We start from the raw sequence: 16928 nt of genomic DNA, 5'->3' as shown, positions 1-16928 counted from the left end.
TAAGGTGCCTGACGCTTTAATGCAGTGGACGATTTTATTACTGCAGACGAGCCGATGTGCTAAAAAGCATATTCTTGCTCTAACGACATTAAGCTCTCTGCTCTCGCGGGGGCTCGGCAGCACAGTAAAGAACGACTTTGTTCCTGATCCGTATTGGCCCTCTTAAGAGAGTTGTGAATGGAGCCGGAGTCGTTTCAAAGCTGCGTCTTCTTCAGGAGTTTGGGTGGGTTAGGCTGTAACAGTAGGAAGCTGGGGGGTGGGGGGAGACATCTAAAAAAGGAGCTCGGTATTGAGAGAGGGGGGTTCAGCCACAGGCATTTACCTAACCAAACACAGCTGTCATTCGTGTGTGTGTGTTTGGAGAGCGGGAGAAAGGATTATGGTAACACAAGCAGTCTGGCTCATTCAAATGGGGGAAAACACCACAAGGCTCTGGTTTGTACAACACACACTCGCACAGACCCTCCTCCTCTCTCTCCCCTTTCCACCGGGGCCTCCGTCCAGCGAGGGAAGCCAAGAGAGGGGAGTCGGGCCCAGATAACTCCCCGTCTTATCCTAACAGGATTCAGTCTGTACACAAAGGCCTATAAGAATAATGAAAGGGGGTTTGGGAGCACTTGACGCAGGGTTAAGCGGCGTACACAACCTCCCCTCTTCTGCGCTGAGAGCGTCCCAATCCCCCAGACCCAAAAACAAAAGGTCCTAATCACAGAGCAGCAACTTAAACACTATTTACCGGTGGACCCCAGCCACTGAGCGGCCGCAGAGACACAAGGCCACACTTAAGCCGGGATAGCATGCCGTGTCTGTGATTAAATGGAAATAAATAAATAAAACTACAAACAAAAACAGGCTTTGATCCTCTTTGCAAGGAGGCATGACCCAGAAAGTCAGACCGTAAGGTTGCAGAGTTTTTTTCCTGCACAGACGATTTGGAGGCGTGAGCAACCGTTGTCAGAAAATGCCCATGAGAGTTTTATGACAGACATTTTGTTCCATCTATCTTAGCGTGCAAAAGTCTCATTTTGCACAAAGATGTAACGTCTATAGACAAGTTGTATTATGAATTGTGTGCACAGTCCCACAAACTACTGCCTCTGACACAGTCATGAAATGCATGCATCATATTTGCCTTTGTGTTGCAGATGTGTAAAAACGATTTCTTTATCATCCAGCCTCTTTCCTTTTCTTATTTAAACACTTCTTGACATCCTCCATCCCCATATACTCCTAGCTAATGTAGCCTGGTTCTGTTTACGACTTGTTTAATTGTATTTTCCTATTAAATATGAATGAAGGTTCAGTGGAAAGAGGAAAGTTACCACCTTAACTTTGTGCCAAGAAGAATTGATAACATTTACTTTGGCTCGGCTTCCCAAAGCAGATAAGCATCGTAATAGATTACATAGAGCCTCATTAAATCAATAGCAAAGAGAGGTGTCCCCCTACATTTTAGAAAAATTCAAACAAGCTGCTGGTGTGTTTGCTCAAAGCACTGTGAATATGTACACTCACATTATGCTGCTGTCAACACATCTTAGAAAGGAACGGGAGATAAGGTCATTCATCTCTGATTTAGTATCAGTGTCAGGACGTGTGTGTTCGGGGAGAGAACAGACGGTGTTACGTGAGAGGTTTGTGTCAGGTGGTGTTGTGAATAGAAAGGTAGATAATAGTTTAGATGCCAGCATAGTGAACCCAGAAATGTTGAATACCCCAAAGTTCTATGATAGAAATGTATAGTACGAGTCCCCAGCACATAGAAACTGCTGCAGGCTAACTTGCATATGTTGGGCAATTTGCACAATAGGCATACGTTGTTTATTAGCATGAATTACCATTATAGCCTATGGCGACAGTAGTTAAAAAGAAAATGGCTTGGCCGACTTGGACAATTATGGAGTGGTTTTTGGCGACATTTTCTGTGTTAAAAATGTAGTTTTAACCAGAAATGCTAATAGTTGTACTCTGTGGGCTGATTTGTATACATTTTGGGTCGATTTGGAAGATTTAGGGAACATTGGATCGGACAGATTGCCTTTTTCTGTACATGCGTCCACTTTCTGGTTAAAACCGGCATTTTTTATCCTGAAAATGTCAGTGATATATTGAGCATCCTCAATAACCTCCAAAATGGTCAGAAGTCATTTTCTTTACTATTAAAGCTCCCATGTCATGCTTTTCCGGTTAGTACCCGTCCCCTTGTTGTTATGAAGGTTTTTATGCATGTGAACGGTGTGCAGAGTCAAAACCCTCAAAGTACACCCTGTAGCGAGTAAAACTCTAACACGCCTCGTTGGAGATACGTCACTGTCCATTTGATTCTTCCGGGTACATCATGATGTCATGTCGTCCCCGGAACGAAATGGACCAATCCGTGGAGCTGTTACGTTACGTCCGCGGAGCCGTTACGTTAAGCCCCGGCTGATTGGTCCGATTGACCAATCCACGGACTTCCTCACACACACAGTGCAGGCAGCTCTGCTGAGCTCTCCTCCCGGGCTGCAGGCTGATAACAGACAGTTGGGATCGCGGTGAAATTCCTGCTCTGGCATGACCCGTTCTCTCCGCAGACCCGGTCTCTCGCAGACCCGTCTCTCTCAGACCCCGTTCTCTCCTGCAAGGACCCAGTCTCTCTCCGCAGACCCGTTCTCTCGCAGACCCGTTCTCTCCGCAGACCCATTCTCTCCGCAGACCCATCTCTCTCGCAGACCCGTTCTCTCCTGCAGTACCCGTTCTCTCCGCAGACCCGTTCTCTCTGCAGACCCATTCCTCACAGCGTTTATCAACCTTTTTCTTACTCAATATCAAGCCACACGTATTGTTTTTACTTCGGCTGTGACCTTTGTGTGTGCTCAGGGTGAGTTTGCTGTGTTTCGCTGTGTATCGCTAAACAAGGAAACAACACCTCCATAGAGTTTAGCCGCGATTCACAACGTCCCGACCAATCAGAGCACACTGTGCTCACAGGGAGGGTGGGGGCTGGAGCTATTGGAGCTACAACGAGCCGTTAAAGGCAGAGAGTGAAATTCAGTGAATACACGTAGTTTACAGAGATGCTGTGTGAGAAACCAATGTGAGTTTGGAACATTGAACAATATAAATCTATTCTAGTAGACCTCAACTATGGAGTTATGATCAGTGGAAATGGCCATGACATGGGAGCTTTAACCTATTCATTTGAATTAAGGTTACTTATGCCAACTGTGCAAAATGCCCAACATATGCACGTTAGCATCTGGCCGTTTCTACGTTCTAGGGACCCATACTATACATTTCTAACATAAAATCGTGGGGTTCTCATCATTTCTAGGTTCACTCTGCTGGCGACTAGACTGTGGGGTGAGACGGTAATAAAAAGGGGGGGGGGGACGGGCATCTGGAGATCTGAGTCTGGAGGAGATAACTGAGTTAACCTCGCAGGCCTGTCATATCCTATTCTCAGCTTCACTGAGCAAGACAGGGCTAAGGACCAAAAATGTTTCGGCTCAGTCACATGCTCCTGGCAGGCTCGCCGAGCTTAATGATCTGGAAGGGAGGACTCGGCTAAATCAAACTAATTTAAAGTTGGGGGGCCAGATGTACTCCATCACACCCCACCATCACCTGATGAATCAGCCGAGGGGGAGAAGCCAAGGATGGAAACTCAGGTTGGAGCCGGGGAAGATTCGGGGGATTTATTGCTCACTTTTCATGCAAACAAAGTTACCGTCGAATGAGAGGTGAAATTAAACAGCATCATGTAATTCCTCTGGTTGGAAAAGAGACAACCGCTTGCTTGACACGGGGAGATTTATCACAGTAACAGAAAGAGCTTTCCAGGCCAACTTATCTTGTAAAAAAACTGAATTGGTCAAGGAGAAATAAGAGAGATGCCAGATGAAGCTGCATACGGAGCCTCTCATTGCACAAGGATTTTCTTGTTTGTCCGTCGTCATTCCGTCTTCCAAAAACAATATTCCCCAAAGCCAAATTGTATTCCACATGACACAGTAGTGGGGGTGGTATTTGTGTGTGTGTGTGTGTGTGTGTGTGTGTACTGCAGAGCACACAGAAAACGCATTGTTGGACGGACCCACAACAACACAGCAGATTGTTTCCCACTGACAAAGGAGGTCTGCTTTCTCATAGTGAAAACAGGGCCGATTTACTGCCCGTGGCTTCTGAAGAAGGCTGGAAACAGAAGCGATTCTAAGAGAGAGTGCAGCTCGCTGAGCAGACGGCACACAACGTTATTGACATGTTTTCGACTGTATGAAGCCAAAAGGAAGAGATGGGAGGAAGAAACCCAAAGCCACAGCGCTGGCAGCCAAACACATTAAGTAAATGTACTAAATATAGCACGTAGTGAAACTGGTCTCTTCAGAGGTGTTTAACTAGGAATCTGCGCTCGACATAAAGTTGAAATAAGGATTAATTCAATTGGTTATACATTCTACCTTTTGGTTCAAGTATCACTCACTGCAAGGTGTAGTAGTACAGCACGTCTCCTGCTCAATCTCATTAATTCTTTATGGTCCACTGCTGCCCAACCTTATGGATAGGAGAGGGTCTCTCGGCAAATTGTATCCTCATATTTCGAGTTCAGTGATGCCGATGAAGGCGCTCTGAATCTCTGAGATGTCTGTCTTTGAATGTTACCTCTCCATTCCCCCTGACCTGCTGCAAACACACATCCTCAGTTGTTTCTCATACCCGCGGGTCACAAGTTCAGCATGAGATCAACAATTCATGAGTCCCTGTAAACAAGCAAAGGCAAAGAGAGCCGTGGACAATGTGTGCGTATCATTTGTTAGTGTGTGAGATAAAGATGAGGGTTAAAGGGGGGAGGGGGATTCACCGAAGCCTCTGAACTGGGGCATAATGGCATTCAAAACACTGATGGAATTATCTGGCTGGAGTTTGTGGAGCGCACAGGATAATATCGAAGAGAATGACTCAGACAGAAGAAAGGCTAAATGAAAAAGGGAGAAGGGAAGGGGGAGGACATGCGACCACACAAGGCTAATCAGATTGTATAGATCGTCTGGACTAAAAGGCTGACCGCGCCTTTTGTCCTCTGAATGCCTGGAGGTGTCCAGCGTTATGTGTAAGAGGGGAGGGGGGTTGGAGGTCAGCATAGGTTATTGAATGTCGGCACAGGCCATGACCATTGTTGTTCTGACGCGGTCAATGTCAGGCTGAAATTGAAATTGATTGGCTGCTTGTAAACCAGAGAGAGAAAAGGGACACGGACATATATGAAATGCAACGCTTTGACATGAAGTATGACCATTTAGTCAATGTCAGATAAGAGGTTTGTAATGTCTCTGAACCATATTATTATTATAAGAACAACTTTATCAAAGAACTGGGTTTTTGTCGGCTCCTTTAACGTTTCAACCAAAGCTTTTATTTTGAAGGTTAGCAAAGGATCAAGATTATTAGCACTAATAGCATCACATAGATATCTCTCCACGTGTCTTCTACCACAAACCAAGAGAGTCCAGTGGATATCGAAATTAAAAACAACTTGGACCATTTACAGATGCATTCTTGAATTATTCAAAACTGCCCTACATATAGTGTTAAATATGCAGCGAGACAAAATCTCTCATCTTTCGGAGACCACAGCTCCTCTATTCTAAGCAGAGGACGATTCGTGCTCCAGATAGCGGCGGACATGTAGTCCTGATGCAGCCGAGAGTTTATGGGAGGGTGTAACGGCTGCCCTCAGATCTACGGAAGAGGAGGATTCCCACCCTGTAATTTACTGGGGGCTTTGAGGGGAGACACCCTGACTCACTTTGTACTGATGGATACGCTATCGTCTCTGTAGCAAATCCAGGAGCCTTATCAACAACACCTGCGACCACAGATTAGCCGACAGACACCTTTTTATCACGGTGCAATATTTTCTTCAAAGACAGTTAGAGTCAAACATCTATCAACAAGAAAGCATCAAATTCACTTCAGAGACATGTCTGTATCTGAGACCCATAAGAAATTGATTAGAGACAGTATAATAGGGGGCCTTTAAGTTAAAACAGACGTTACCTGCAGTACGAGCGGCTCCGGGTTGAATGCCAAGGTCATGAGCAGCTGCATTCTCTCCGTGTCTTTGAGGTTCTTTAGCAGGAAGCTGCCTGAGTCTTTGGTCTCAGCGTACCTGCGGACCACCCTGTCCAGCAGCCTCTGAGAGGGGCAGTGCACCAGGTCGGACCAGCCCTCCACCACCTCAGGAGTGAGCAGGCGCACATCTCCGTTGATCCGGGCGAACTCAGTCTTGTACATGGCCTGGATCAGATCACAGCGCGGTCGCCCCGTCGCTCTCTTGCAGATTTTCTGGTCTATCTCGGCGAGTTCTTGATTTGACCCGAGCCGTTTGAGCACCACTCGTCGAGTTCCCTCCCTGGGCTCCCCGTACTGAGCGAAATAAACATTCTTCACATTGAAAACGTCCAGGAATCGCAGGCGACCCCACGTTTCGAAGGACACCTGGCCGTTCATGAACTTGCGGCACCAGCTCGTGCCAAAGCAGGCGGGACACTTGTTGAGGTTGATGAAGCGTCTGTCGGTGAGCTCGTTCTTCTGGAAGGAGGCGAACAGGCTGTGGGTGTTCATCAACAGGATGACAAACAACCCCACGACCAGTAAGAGCTTCAGACAGCGGTACAGGCGGCCAACTTTGAGGGGCAGGAAGCGCAGCATGATGGGGGAGGTTTTCAGACGTCAGGGAGATAACTTCAATGCCTCTCCGTCATGATGTAGCACGTTAGCTTCTAGATCGGCAGACAGGGGCGAGGTTGGCACAGCTGCCCCGTGCCAATCTCTGGCAGAGGCAAGTGAGTCATGTTCTCCCTTCCTGGTACTTGTGTGCAACCTCCAGCCAGCAGGCCTGAAACCAAGAAGAGAAAAGGAGAAGGAAACTCATTACATGGGAAAAATCCAAAAACCAACATTTCATAACATGGATTACAAGTCAAAAGGTTATTTTGCAAGGTCTGCAACTCCTTTACTGAAGTCCTAACATCCAATACCTCCTATAAAACCAAAAAGCCCACTCTGGCACATAGAAATTGTCTCACACATTTGAATTGCTTGGGTCATTTGAGAGTTTTGAGCAGAAATGAGATGGCCCACAGCCAATGCAATAAACCTGCCTGTGCCGGTTTGAGAGCTTTCTCTTTGGGAAATCATTTCTTGTATACTCTTGTGAAAATAACAGATAAATAAAAGTATGGGGAAAAGGGAAAATAAAGTGTGAAGTGATCAAATTAAGAGCAAGTGAACAACATACTCTCCTAGTGTAAATAAGACGTGCTCTGTGAGGATGATTCCTCAGCGGACCTTCCTCCGCCGCCACAGAAGTGAAGTATCCATCACTTTTTCTTCCAAGGCACAGCGAAATAACACGCCGTCTGCATACCTCACATTTTCATTTATTCCCCCATCTCGCTTCAAATGGAGAAATCTCGCTTTGCATTGTGAAGAGAAGTCACGCTGTGCCTAGTTTAACCTTTGATCAGAGATGCCCTGCTTCGTTTTATTCTGGCTTTGAAGTAGTTTCTTTGAAAATGGCTGGTGTCACTAAAATAAAGTCTTAGTTGAGGGGGTGAGGGGGAATCTGAATACCTCTATTAGACGTATTGATGTCAGCCGAAAGGAGAAGTTTGAAAGAAAGAAACAATCCGGCTCTCAGTATAAGAACACTGCTCTATGATGAAGCCATGTTAGACCCCCCAATCAGCTTTTTAGCAATGAGTCTTGTAAGTCTTGTAAGTCGCTTTAAGACAAGACAATGACTCGGGCCATGCAAATTAGCAATCCTCAATTTGAGCTCATTAGGACATGCCTATTAGGACAGCTGACTTGAGAGGGCATGGCTAACAAGCAGCCACACTGGTGTGATTAGCGCCCGTGTCGATGGGTGCCTCGCATTTTGCTTTCACATCGAAAGTGGTTGAGCTCTAGGAAGAGGCGGAAAGAGAGCAGCGTTTCTAAGAGATGTGCGTCTGCAGAGCGTCAGATAAGAAGTACAGTAGCTCACACCTCTGTCAGAAAACACCTCGAGCAAATCAGGCAAACATAGAGCGTATCCAAATTTGGGAACTAAATGTATTTTTAAGGAATAGGAAATATCATTAATGCTTTTTCCTCGCCTCAAATCTAAAACTCCAGCAATGTGACTCCGAGCATACGTCTATTTCTGATGCTGTTGTGTTTTAGTATTTTATAGAATATCCTAACTTGTCTTTTCTACTGTAGATATTTGCCGTTTATTATGCTTGTACTTTATTCAACCTTTTAAATATGTTAATGCCTGAACACAATGCTGCTGTAACAAAAGGAGTTTCCAATTTGGGATCAATAAAGTATCTATCTATCCATCTCTCTACCTATCTCTCTATTTATTGATCTATCCATCCATCCATCTCTCTATCTATCCATCTACCTATCTCTCTATTGATCTATCCATCCATCTATCTACCTACCTATCTATCCATCCATCTCTCTATCTATCCATCCATCCATCCATCTCTCCATCTATCCATCTCTCTACCTATCTATCTCTCTATTTATTGATCTATCTCTCTACCTATCCATCTATCTCCATCTATCTATCCATCCATCTATGTCTCTCAACGGTGAGCATATGCTCTTCTTCTCTGCACTATAAATAAGATGGGGATAATGTTACTTTACATCCTTTTAAATAGAAGCAATCTTAAATCATTCTCCGTGTTAAACCAAATAGCTACTGTAAATCTTTGTGTTACAATTTCCCCAAGATATGGGTCGGCATTTATTTCATTATTAATGTTATCATCGTAATGAACAGCACACTGATATTGGTAATTGTACGCTATCTAAATTAATCTTTTTAGAAGACGGTTATTAAATACTACTTTATATTTCACATAGTAGCCCACGTAGAATGAGATATTGCAGAAGCAAAACACGTAAGGAAACGATGAGTCTTTATGCATTTTGTGTGAATCTGCATTTCGTTGGACAACTTTGAGCTGACTTGAACAAAATGCCTCCAGTTTGATAAATGAACAACAAATATCCCCTCAGAATGAGCTTAAAAAACCAGCAACCAGCGTTTCCGCCAGGGGGGCGTCCTGCCGTCATTTGACAAAACGAAAAAAATGACGAAAAGGAAAAAGGACAAGGACATCCCTCTGAGGGAGGGGCAAAGGAGTCTGGTGGGATTATGTTCGCCCTCTCAGCCCTGGTCTGGCGGAAACACTGCCAGTGCCAGCAATACTTTTATTTAATAGAGCCTGGTAACAGTTCATTTAGATTCTGCGATACATCCATATTGAATTGGGAAAGTAAGACGCTTTGGGAGATGGAAAAATAAGTCTGTATGTGGAGAACTCTCCAAAAACAACAATAGGAGCTAAAAGTATGTGTGCCTTCTTCGAAAGGGATTGAGAGGAAGCCGATTGCTTGGGGGGGGGGAACTGAATATCCTATTGTTATAAAAGATCTAAATTCAAGTAGCATTTAGCATCCAGTCGCAGCACAGACGTGGCTGCAAGACTCTTGGAGCAGATCTGAGCTTTTAGGGATCAGGAAAGGGCTCTAAGGGGACAAAACATATCCTGATCCAGGATGTGGGGAGGATCACATCTTCACCCGTAAGGAAAAGCAGCGGAGAGCCCGGACAAACTGGAAACAGGCCTGTAATGTGGCACAAGCTGGCGGCTAACATGGCGAGGATACGTGGCTTCTTCCTCCTCCTCTGCAGAGAAACCGTTAGGCCTCAATTACCTTGAGTGCTTTACCTGGATTATGTCGATGACCGTACTAATTGCCAAAGCGAAAGGATAATCCACACGCTGCATTTAGTTTCTGTTAATGAGAGGCAACCAAGGTGTTCAATTGTCTGAAATGTTGACAGTGAGATGCACCGATCGGCCCCTGATGGCTTATCCTTGATACGGTTATTTTGTTGAGCATGAAGCAGGAGGGTATAGGAATTAAAATGCTACTAGTGCTTTTTAAATCAAGCTGCTGAGACGGAGAAAGTGTGGAACAGCTGCATGGTCATTTAAGACAGGAACATGTTGCCCTTGGTAATTACCCGTTCTTCTTGTGAATCAAACACCTGCAAAATCATTTATTTAACTTCCTCAATGTTTATTTCTGTATGCCAGCCATTGTCTGAGTTATTTAAAGAGACATGCAGAGAGGAAGGCCGACTGTACAGAGCTCAAGGTTGCCTACTCAGGTTTTTGACAAGGTGAAAGTTCACTTAGACATTTAAAATCAAACCCAGATGTTTTGTGGTAAAACACAGATGCAAGAGCAGTGAAATGTAAAGCAGTGTTTTCTCTTGGACAAACCGCATTGTGCCCACTGAAAACTTGCTTTAAATTAGCCTCCCTCTTCCAGTCCTCCCCCACGGTGCCTCTACTCTACGGTGATGAGGAAGAGGAGGAAGAGGGATGCACGACACGAAGAGGAAAACCCTACTTAGAGTAAAACAACCTCTCAACATAAACAAACGCTGCCAAAACTGGGGTAAGAAAGTTTTTGAGCGCACTCGGTCTACAAAGTAGTGCGGCGAGCGCTTGGAAGGAGAGGAAAAGAAAAGAGGGCGAATCAAAGGACGCCTGACTCCTCGTGCATGGGAGATGAGTCTCGCATTCAAAATGTTCCAAGTTTGGCAGATGTTAAGAGCCGCAAAATGGCTCGTTACTGGCTCAGGATGAAGCCCTCGTGTCGGCTTAAAACAGAATGCCTCTCCAGAAAAACGCGGGTTAAAACCCTTGATTATGCGATTAAACATGCAGGGGTTTTATGTGGTGAAATTGCGGAAAGTTGCAAAATATTTTTTTGGAAATATTGGGCTGTCTTATTTATTTATTCTCTCACACAACCTGCCACTAACGTTAAACCCCTTTACTATTCAATTACACACACACACACACACACACACACACACACACACACACACACACACACACACACACACACACACACACACACACACACACACACACACACACACACACACACACACACACACACACACACACACACACACACACACACACACACACACACACACACACACACACACACACACACACACACACACACACACACACACACACACACACACACACACTTTGGAGGTCGATGCCTCGGTGAATGAGAGTTGTTTGGCTTTCTTGTCCGCAGCAGCAGAAAGCATGTTTGAATGAATCAAAGTGGGTCGTCACCGTCGATGTTCTCTTATGCTCCAACACACAGTTGCACGGGGTGCAGAATAGATTCCCCCCACTTTCGTGCGTGACATCGGGGAACTGCTTTGCCCGGTCTTTAGCAGAAATGTTCGTCGGTAAATGAGATGGATTCGATTTTTTCATCTTGGTGTTTTCTCTCTCGTGTGAGCTCCACACGTTCACTCTACGGTGTTGTTTACCTTCTGTGATGCGCGAGCTGATGACGTCGCGTCATCATCATCATCATCACTACTTCCCGTCAAAACGAGTTAACTTTGTTTTTTCTCAACTTTGTGTGGAAAAATGCGGGGATTATGCGGCCTTTTGATAAATATGCGGCCTTTTGATAAATATGCGGCATTTTGCTGATTATGCGGTAAATTCTGCGATCGCAGAATCGCGTTTTTCTGGAGGGTCTAAATGACAAAAAGGACAGAGGGAAGACGACGGTGTATTATTCTAATATTTCAATGTTTTATTAAAACTTAGATGGAACGGAAACCAGATAAGGACATTTCCACCCTTGAATGGTCTTTGTGTGGTTCCTGATAATGGTGTACGAGGCTACTCTGGGCTAACCCATTTCCTTCACTGCTCCTGAGGCTAAACTTTATTACTGTATAATGAAGCTAAGCCTCAGATGAACATGGTTGATTAATTCCACTGCAAATGCAAAGGAGGGCGACGTTTTGAAAGAGGGCTAGAACACAGTGAAAGGGTTTGGAGAATGTAAAGCTAATGGACGGCAAGGTGAGAGGACTTATTGCTCTTGGAAATGCAAGGCGATCAGCAGCATACAGAGCAGCAGCTGGATGGACTCACATATGAACGCCTGCGGAGACCGCCAGTATTAAAACCGACTCAGAAAATGCCTCCCCCCTTTACTTCTCATTGCATCTAACTGAGGAGAGGGACTACTGTTGCCAGGGTTATCGACAGAGGCAGTCAATAATGTTTGATCAAAAACACATTCAGCCGGATTGCCTCGATGCAAACCGTAGACGGCGAAGGATGGATACAAATGGCGGCTAATGGAAAACTGAGCACCAATTAACGGCACCCGCACTTCAACATTAGTCCGATCATCTGTGGGCCAAACCAAACCTGGAGCTTTTGAGGAGAATATCGATACCTTGCGGCAAAACCGATGCAGCTGTTAGGAAACACTTGAACTCAGGAGTCTTCAACATGATGGTGTTGTTTATTTGAAAACAGCTGTCTTTATTACAAGAAGTTTGAAAAGCTGTCAAGCTCATGTTAACACTATTGCAAAAACAAATGTGTCATCTAAGTGAAAGCGGATGAAACACAAGCTTTCAAAACAAATGCGGAGTATGTTTGCAGTGGGGGGGAAATCAAATTGATTATCCGACAGATGTTATTTCATTTAAGGTCACTCCTCATGTTGCTCCATTAATCCGAGTTTGATTGAGTGAGGTCAAATGCACCGATCCTGTGGAGCTGTTTAGGCTACAATCACACAACATGTCCCGCTGAGCGCGGAGACACATCCGAATCAACCACCAGCAGATCATCTCAAAGTGCCTCGCACTATTTTCCCTTTGACTAACCTTGGAGAAAAGGCTCCACAATTAGCCTCCTGTTATGGACAGATGATCCCAGCAGCCTGTTCTATTCATTAACTGAACACAGACATTCCTGAGGACTCGTTGTAGACTTTGTAACGGAAAGGCTTTGTGGTAATCTGCTTCTCTTCAAAGAAATCAAGGACAGAAGTTGCAAGGAGCGTTTTATCACAGAAATCTCAGAGTCAAGTGATTCTTTTACATTCGTTTTCACACCTCTGTGTCAATGGATAAGCAGTTCAACCTGATGTTTTCTCACGTCAACAACAACAACGCAAATCAATCGACCAACACCTGTTGACGTTGAGTACACAAACTACAGTGCTATATTCATGGTAGGAGAAACATAGTGGGTTGATTAAATAGCCTGCTGCCTCAGGCTAATACATCCTTCTTTAACCGCAATGGTGATGCTAGAGTATAATATGTTCTGCACTCAAATGACAAAAGAAATACATGCTTAGAGGTTTGTTTGGATGTCATTGCCGATTCATTATTAAATAATGGTTTATGTTGGATACCTCACATGGCTGGAAATAGATGAAATAGAGAAAGACTGCTAATGTTTGTCATTTTGATGCCAAATTGTTTTGTTGCAGCGGATCTAATAGTAGAAATATAAAAATCTCTGTCTCCAATCGGTGGATTTAGGCATCTGATAAGAGTTTATTAATAGAAAAACTCAAAAATACTATAGTTTAGAGTCTTATCTCAACATTGCATCATGTCTGAGGTAACAACAGTGACATGTGCTCAATAACAACTAAGAAATCTGTTAGGAGACGGTGGTGCGAAGAAAGTACATCTACTGTAAGAATTGAGCTACTTTCCCATTTTACTAGATTTTGTAGTTAAATGTTCCGCTTTTTACGGCACTACATTTAATTGACATATTTAGTTACTATGCAGATTGATGTTATTAATACAAAATAACATTATATTGTAATATTAAAGGATGACTTAGCTACCCAGTAGTGTATACATTGATTCCAATAAACTAGACATTTACCAAGTGATAAACGCAAATGCAACAATAACTTTTATCAAATAATTTCAACATATCTGGTGCTTAATTGTTTGCACAACGAGTACTTGTACTTTTGGTACTTAAAGTATTTTTTAATGCCAATTCATTTTTAGAATGCAGGATTTTTTAACAGAGTATTTCAACACTGTAGTATTGCTACTTTTATTAAATAAGACATCCGAGTGCTTCTGCATGAGTACAGACTTAGTTCAGCGTGCACACGGACTGAGAGAAGCAGAAAACTGTGGAACAAACCTGTATGACTTTCTTTCCTCTCCGGGTGTGCAGTCCTGTAAAGCTTATCGCTCCCTGGAAATCATTCCCTGAAGTTGCAGCTTCTCGCAGACATTATGCAAAGAGAAAAACAGCTCGACGGAGATCTCTATCAGGAAAACTCACACGGGCTTTCCATGTCTAGCTCCTGGGTTGCTAACCAGCTAGCTGCAGGAATAAACAGTTGTGATGTCGGGGTTTAACTCTTCCTGTACCGGGTCTTTCTGCATGGAAAACACGGTGCTCTTCACACATGTTGCGGTGCATTACGGTCCATATCTGTCCGCAGATCACGCGTCCTTTGTTGTGGTCACAGTATTGCCTCTTTCTGGCTCTTCTTCTGTCTGCAGCTCACTCCTCTCCAACACCACAATGGGTTCTGTTTCCACTCTTTTTTACAACACCAGCCTCTATGCGCTTTACGACACCCGCTTACGTTTTACGGCGATGGTTGCTAAGCGATTATTCTAATATTGTCATGTCTAGAATGGAACACCGCCCCCTGAGCGAGGTGCACCAAATGCTCTGTTTTTACTCTGACTAATTTTGATGTAAACAGCAGATAATTGACTCTTAATCAGCATATATTTGACTCTTTAAACAGGATTTATTTTACTCTTAAACAGGATTTATTTTACTCTTAAACAGGATATATTTTACACACTTTTGTAATGTATATAGTACAATATATATGTATAATAGTAGTGTTTATATGTTCAGTAGATTGGTATATAGGGGAGTATTCTAATTAATTCTGTATATTTTATCATGTTTAGATACTCCTCTGAATATATACATATCTTTTTTACTGAGAATATATAGCATAAAATATATATTTAGATAATTGTGCATTTCTTGTAGATATATCTGTATGTGAAATACGTATATTAATGGAAATGTTGACATCATTTAACTAAATTGCAAATGTAAACACAATACCTAAAGACATATGAAAAGTGATTATGCACAATGTAATAAACAACCTGCAGCATCAGAGGTGTCAACATTGCTCTTAATCCCTGATTTGGAAGATATTATCTGGCCAAAAACACTAAAAAACATCCGTTCATAAATAATTCAGGGTGTTGTGAACCTCATGAAACAACAGCCCATTGCTTTCTTTATCAGATAACACAGTAGTAAGTTTGACCTCTCTATACACCATCAACTACACGTCTAATATAACATAACACCTCCTTTAGCTGTGGTATATACAGTCAACATGAGGGCAAAAATGATTGACACATACCATACGTAGGCCTATATTTAAGCATGTTCAAGTGTTTTTATTTGTGGAGATTCTGGGTTACATTTGAAGCAAATAAAATGCCAAAATGGGTCACCAACAAACAACCCAACATGTAATTAAAACAGCTAATTAAGGCTCATTACTAATTCACTCATGACATCGCTGAGGGACAGAGAGCCCGTTAGTTTGCTTTCACTGCCATCTGCTGGACAAGAAGATACACTGAGATGCGTTCAGATGCTTCAGGAAACACCGGAATTATTTTATAACATAGTAAAGACACAACGACATGAGCCATGCTATTCGGAAATAGTGATCTATATTGCAAAACAGGCTTTACTAGGCTCATTGGATATTATTATGTATCATGGATTTAGGTTGTTATTGCATTTTATTCAGACTGTTGTGCAATAAACCAATTGTAGTGTGCAATGATCACGGTTAATACATTATTTATTTACATGTTGTACTCCCTTGGGCCAATAACAACAATCAATGTTTGACAAAGGACCTTACCGTTTGGGTTAGGGATGTTTTTATTAAATATAGGCCTCTACCAAACGGTTGAAATGTCATTAAAAAAAGGTGAATTTTAATGTTTTATTTAGTATATGAACATGATATTCTCTTGAATTAGAGTATACAACGCACCTGGTGGCCTTTGTTCTTTTCTTTGGCTCTTTTGTCATGGTCGGTGATACAGGTAGTCTGCATAACGTATTACTAAGGATACATTGAGTCATGCATGCTAGTATTATAGGCTCACTTACTGCTTCCTTTCAGATTGTCCTGAAGTTCAGTAGTTTTCCAAAATCTCTTCCTGTGGTGAGTAGGGCAGAACCTCAATTGTTTGTATGCCACATGGTGAGCCATTTCTAACCATTGCTTGTAGGTTCACCTGCTGCTGTTTTGTTGGCTAACTATGTTTTAGTTTATATTTTTGATTAGTTTTGCATTTGTCTTGCTTTTATACTTTGTATTGAACCAACTTGGATCCTTTTAGTTTAACCTTGTAGTTTTTCTAACAAACAATTGTTATCTTATAGCAACATTTCCTGAGTTCCTTTTCTTTTGAGTGCCTTTAAATAAAAATGACTTTACCTTGATGTCTCTGCCCTTCATTTAACGAACCTGTGTCCTGATTTCTTGCATTGTCTTTGTGTGTCTGCCTGCATCTCATACTGATATGTGTCATCCAGTATTTCATTGATTTGCATTAAATAAACAATACATGTGTTTTTATTTTTATAAAAATTGTAAATGTGTCATCTTGGCATCACTGCTTTTACCACTAAATTTAAATTTCAACCGTTCAGTAAAGCATGGTTTTAGATAGTTAAAAAAAAAACATACTTCTAAAGTTGTACACCAAAAATAACGTCAACATGTGGTAGAGATTACTGACAGGTGGAATTAAGTAAAACACTCAAAGTGAGCTCTACCATATGGTCAAAAAGAAGGTTAAAAACAGTCCTAACATATTTTAGTCTCAATACTTTCATATGTTTGTCACTTGGTTATTTTAAAACTAATTTGTTTAACTACGATTCTCTCCTACATGCTATGCAACG

At 42.8% G+C, this 16928-nt stretch overlaps 1 protein-coding gene across 1 annotated transcript in view; it reads right to left on the bottom strand.

Annotated features, from left to right (window-relative positions):
* Positions 1-14504, bottom strand: part of LOC117561376 (divergent protein kinase domain 2A) — a 31598-nt gene extending 17094 nt beyond the window's left edge. Inside the window, exons 1-2 of the mRNA XM_034238693.1 lie at positions 14091-14504; positions 6037-6877 (exon numbers count right to left, since the gene is read on the bottom strand). Coding sequence (XP_034094584.1) covers positions 6037-6690 — 654 coding nt within the window. The 5' untranslated portion in view covers positions 6691-6877; positions 14091-14504. The remainder of the gene's footprint in view (positions 1-6036; positions 6878-14090) is intronic.
* Positions 14505-16928: the final 2424 nt, after the last annotated feature.

Source organism: Gymnodraco acuticeps, unplaced genomic scaffold, assembly GCF_902827175.1.
Source record: "Gymnodraco acuticeps unplaced genomic scaffold, fGymAcu1.1, whole genome shotgun sequence".
Classification (NCBI taxonomy): Eukaryota; Metazoa; Chordata; class Actinopteri; order Perciformes; family Bathydraconidae; genus Gymnodraco; species Gymnodraco acuticeps.
Note: the sequence above shows the minus strand (reverse complement) of the source record. Positions and strands in the feature narration are given on the sequence as shown.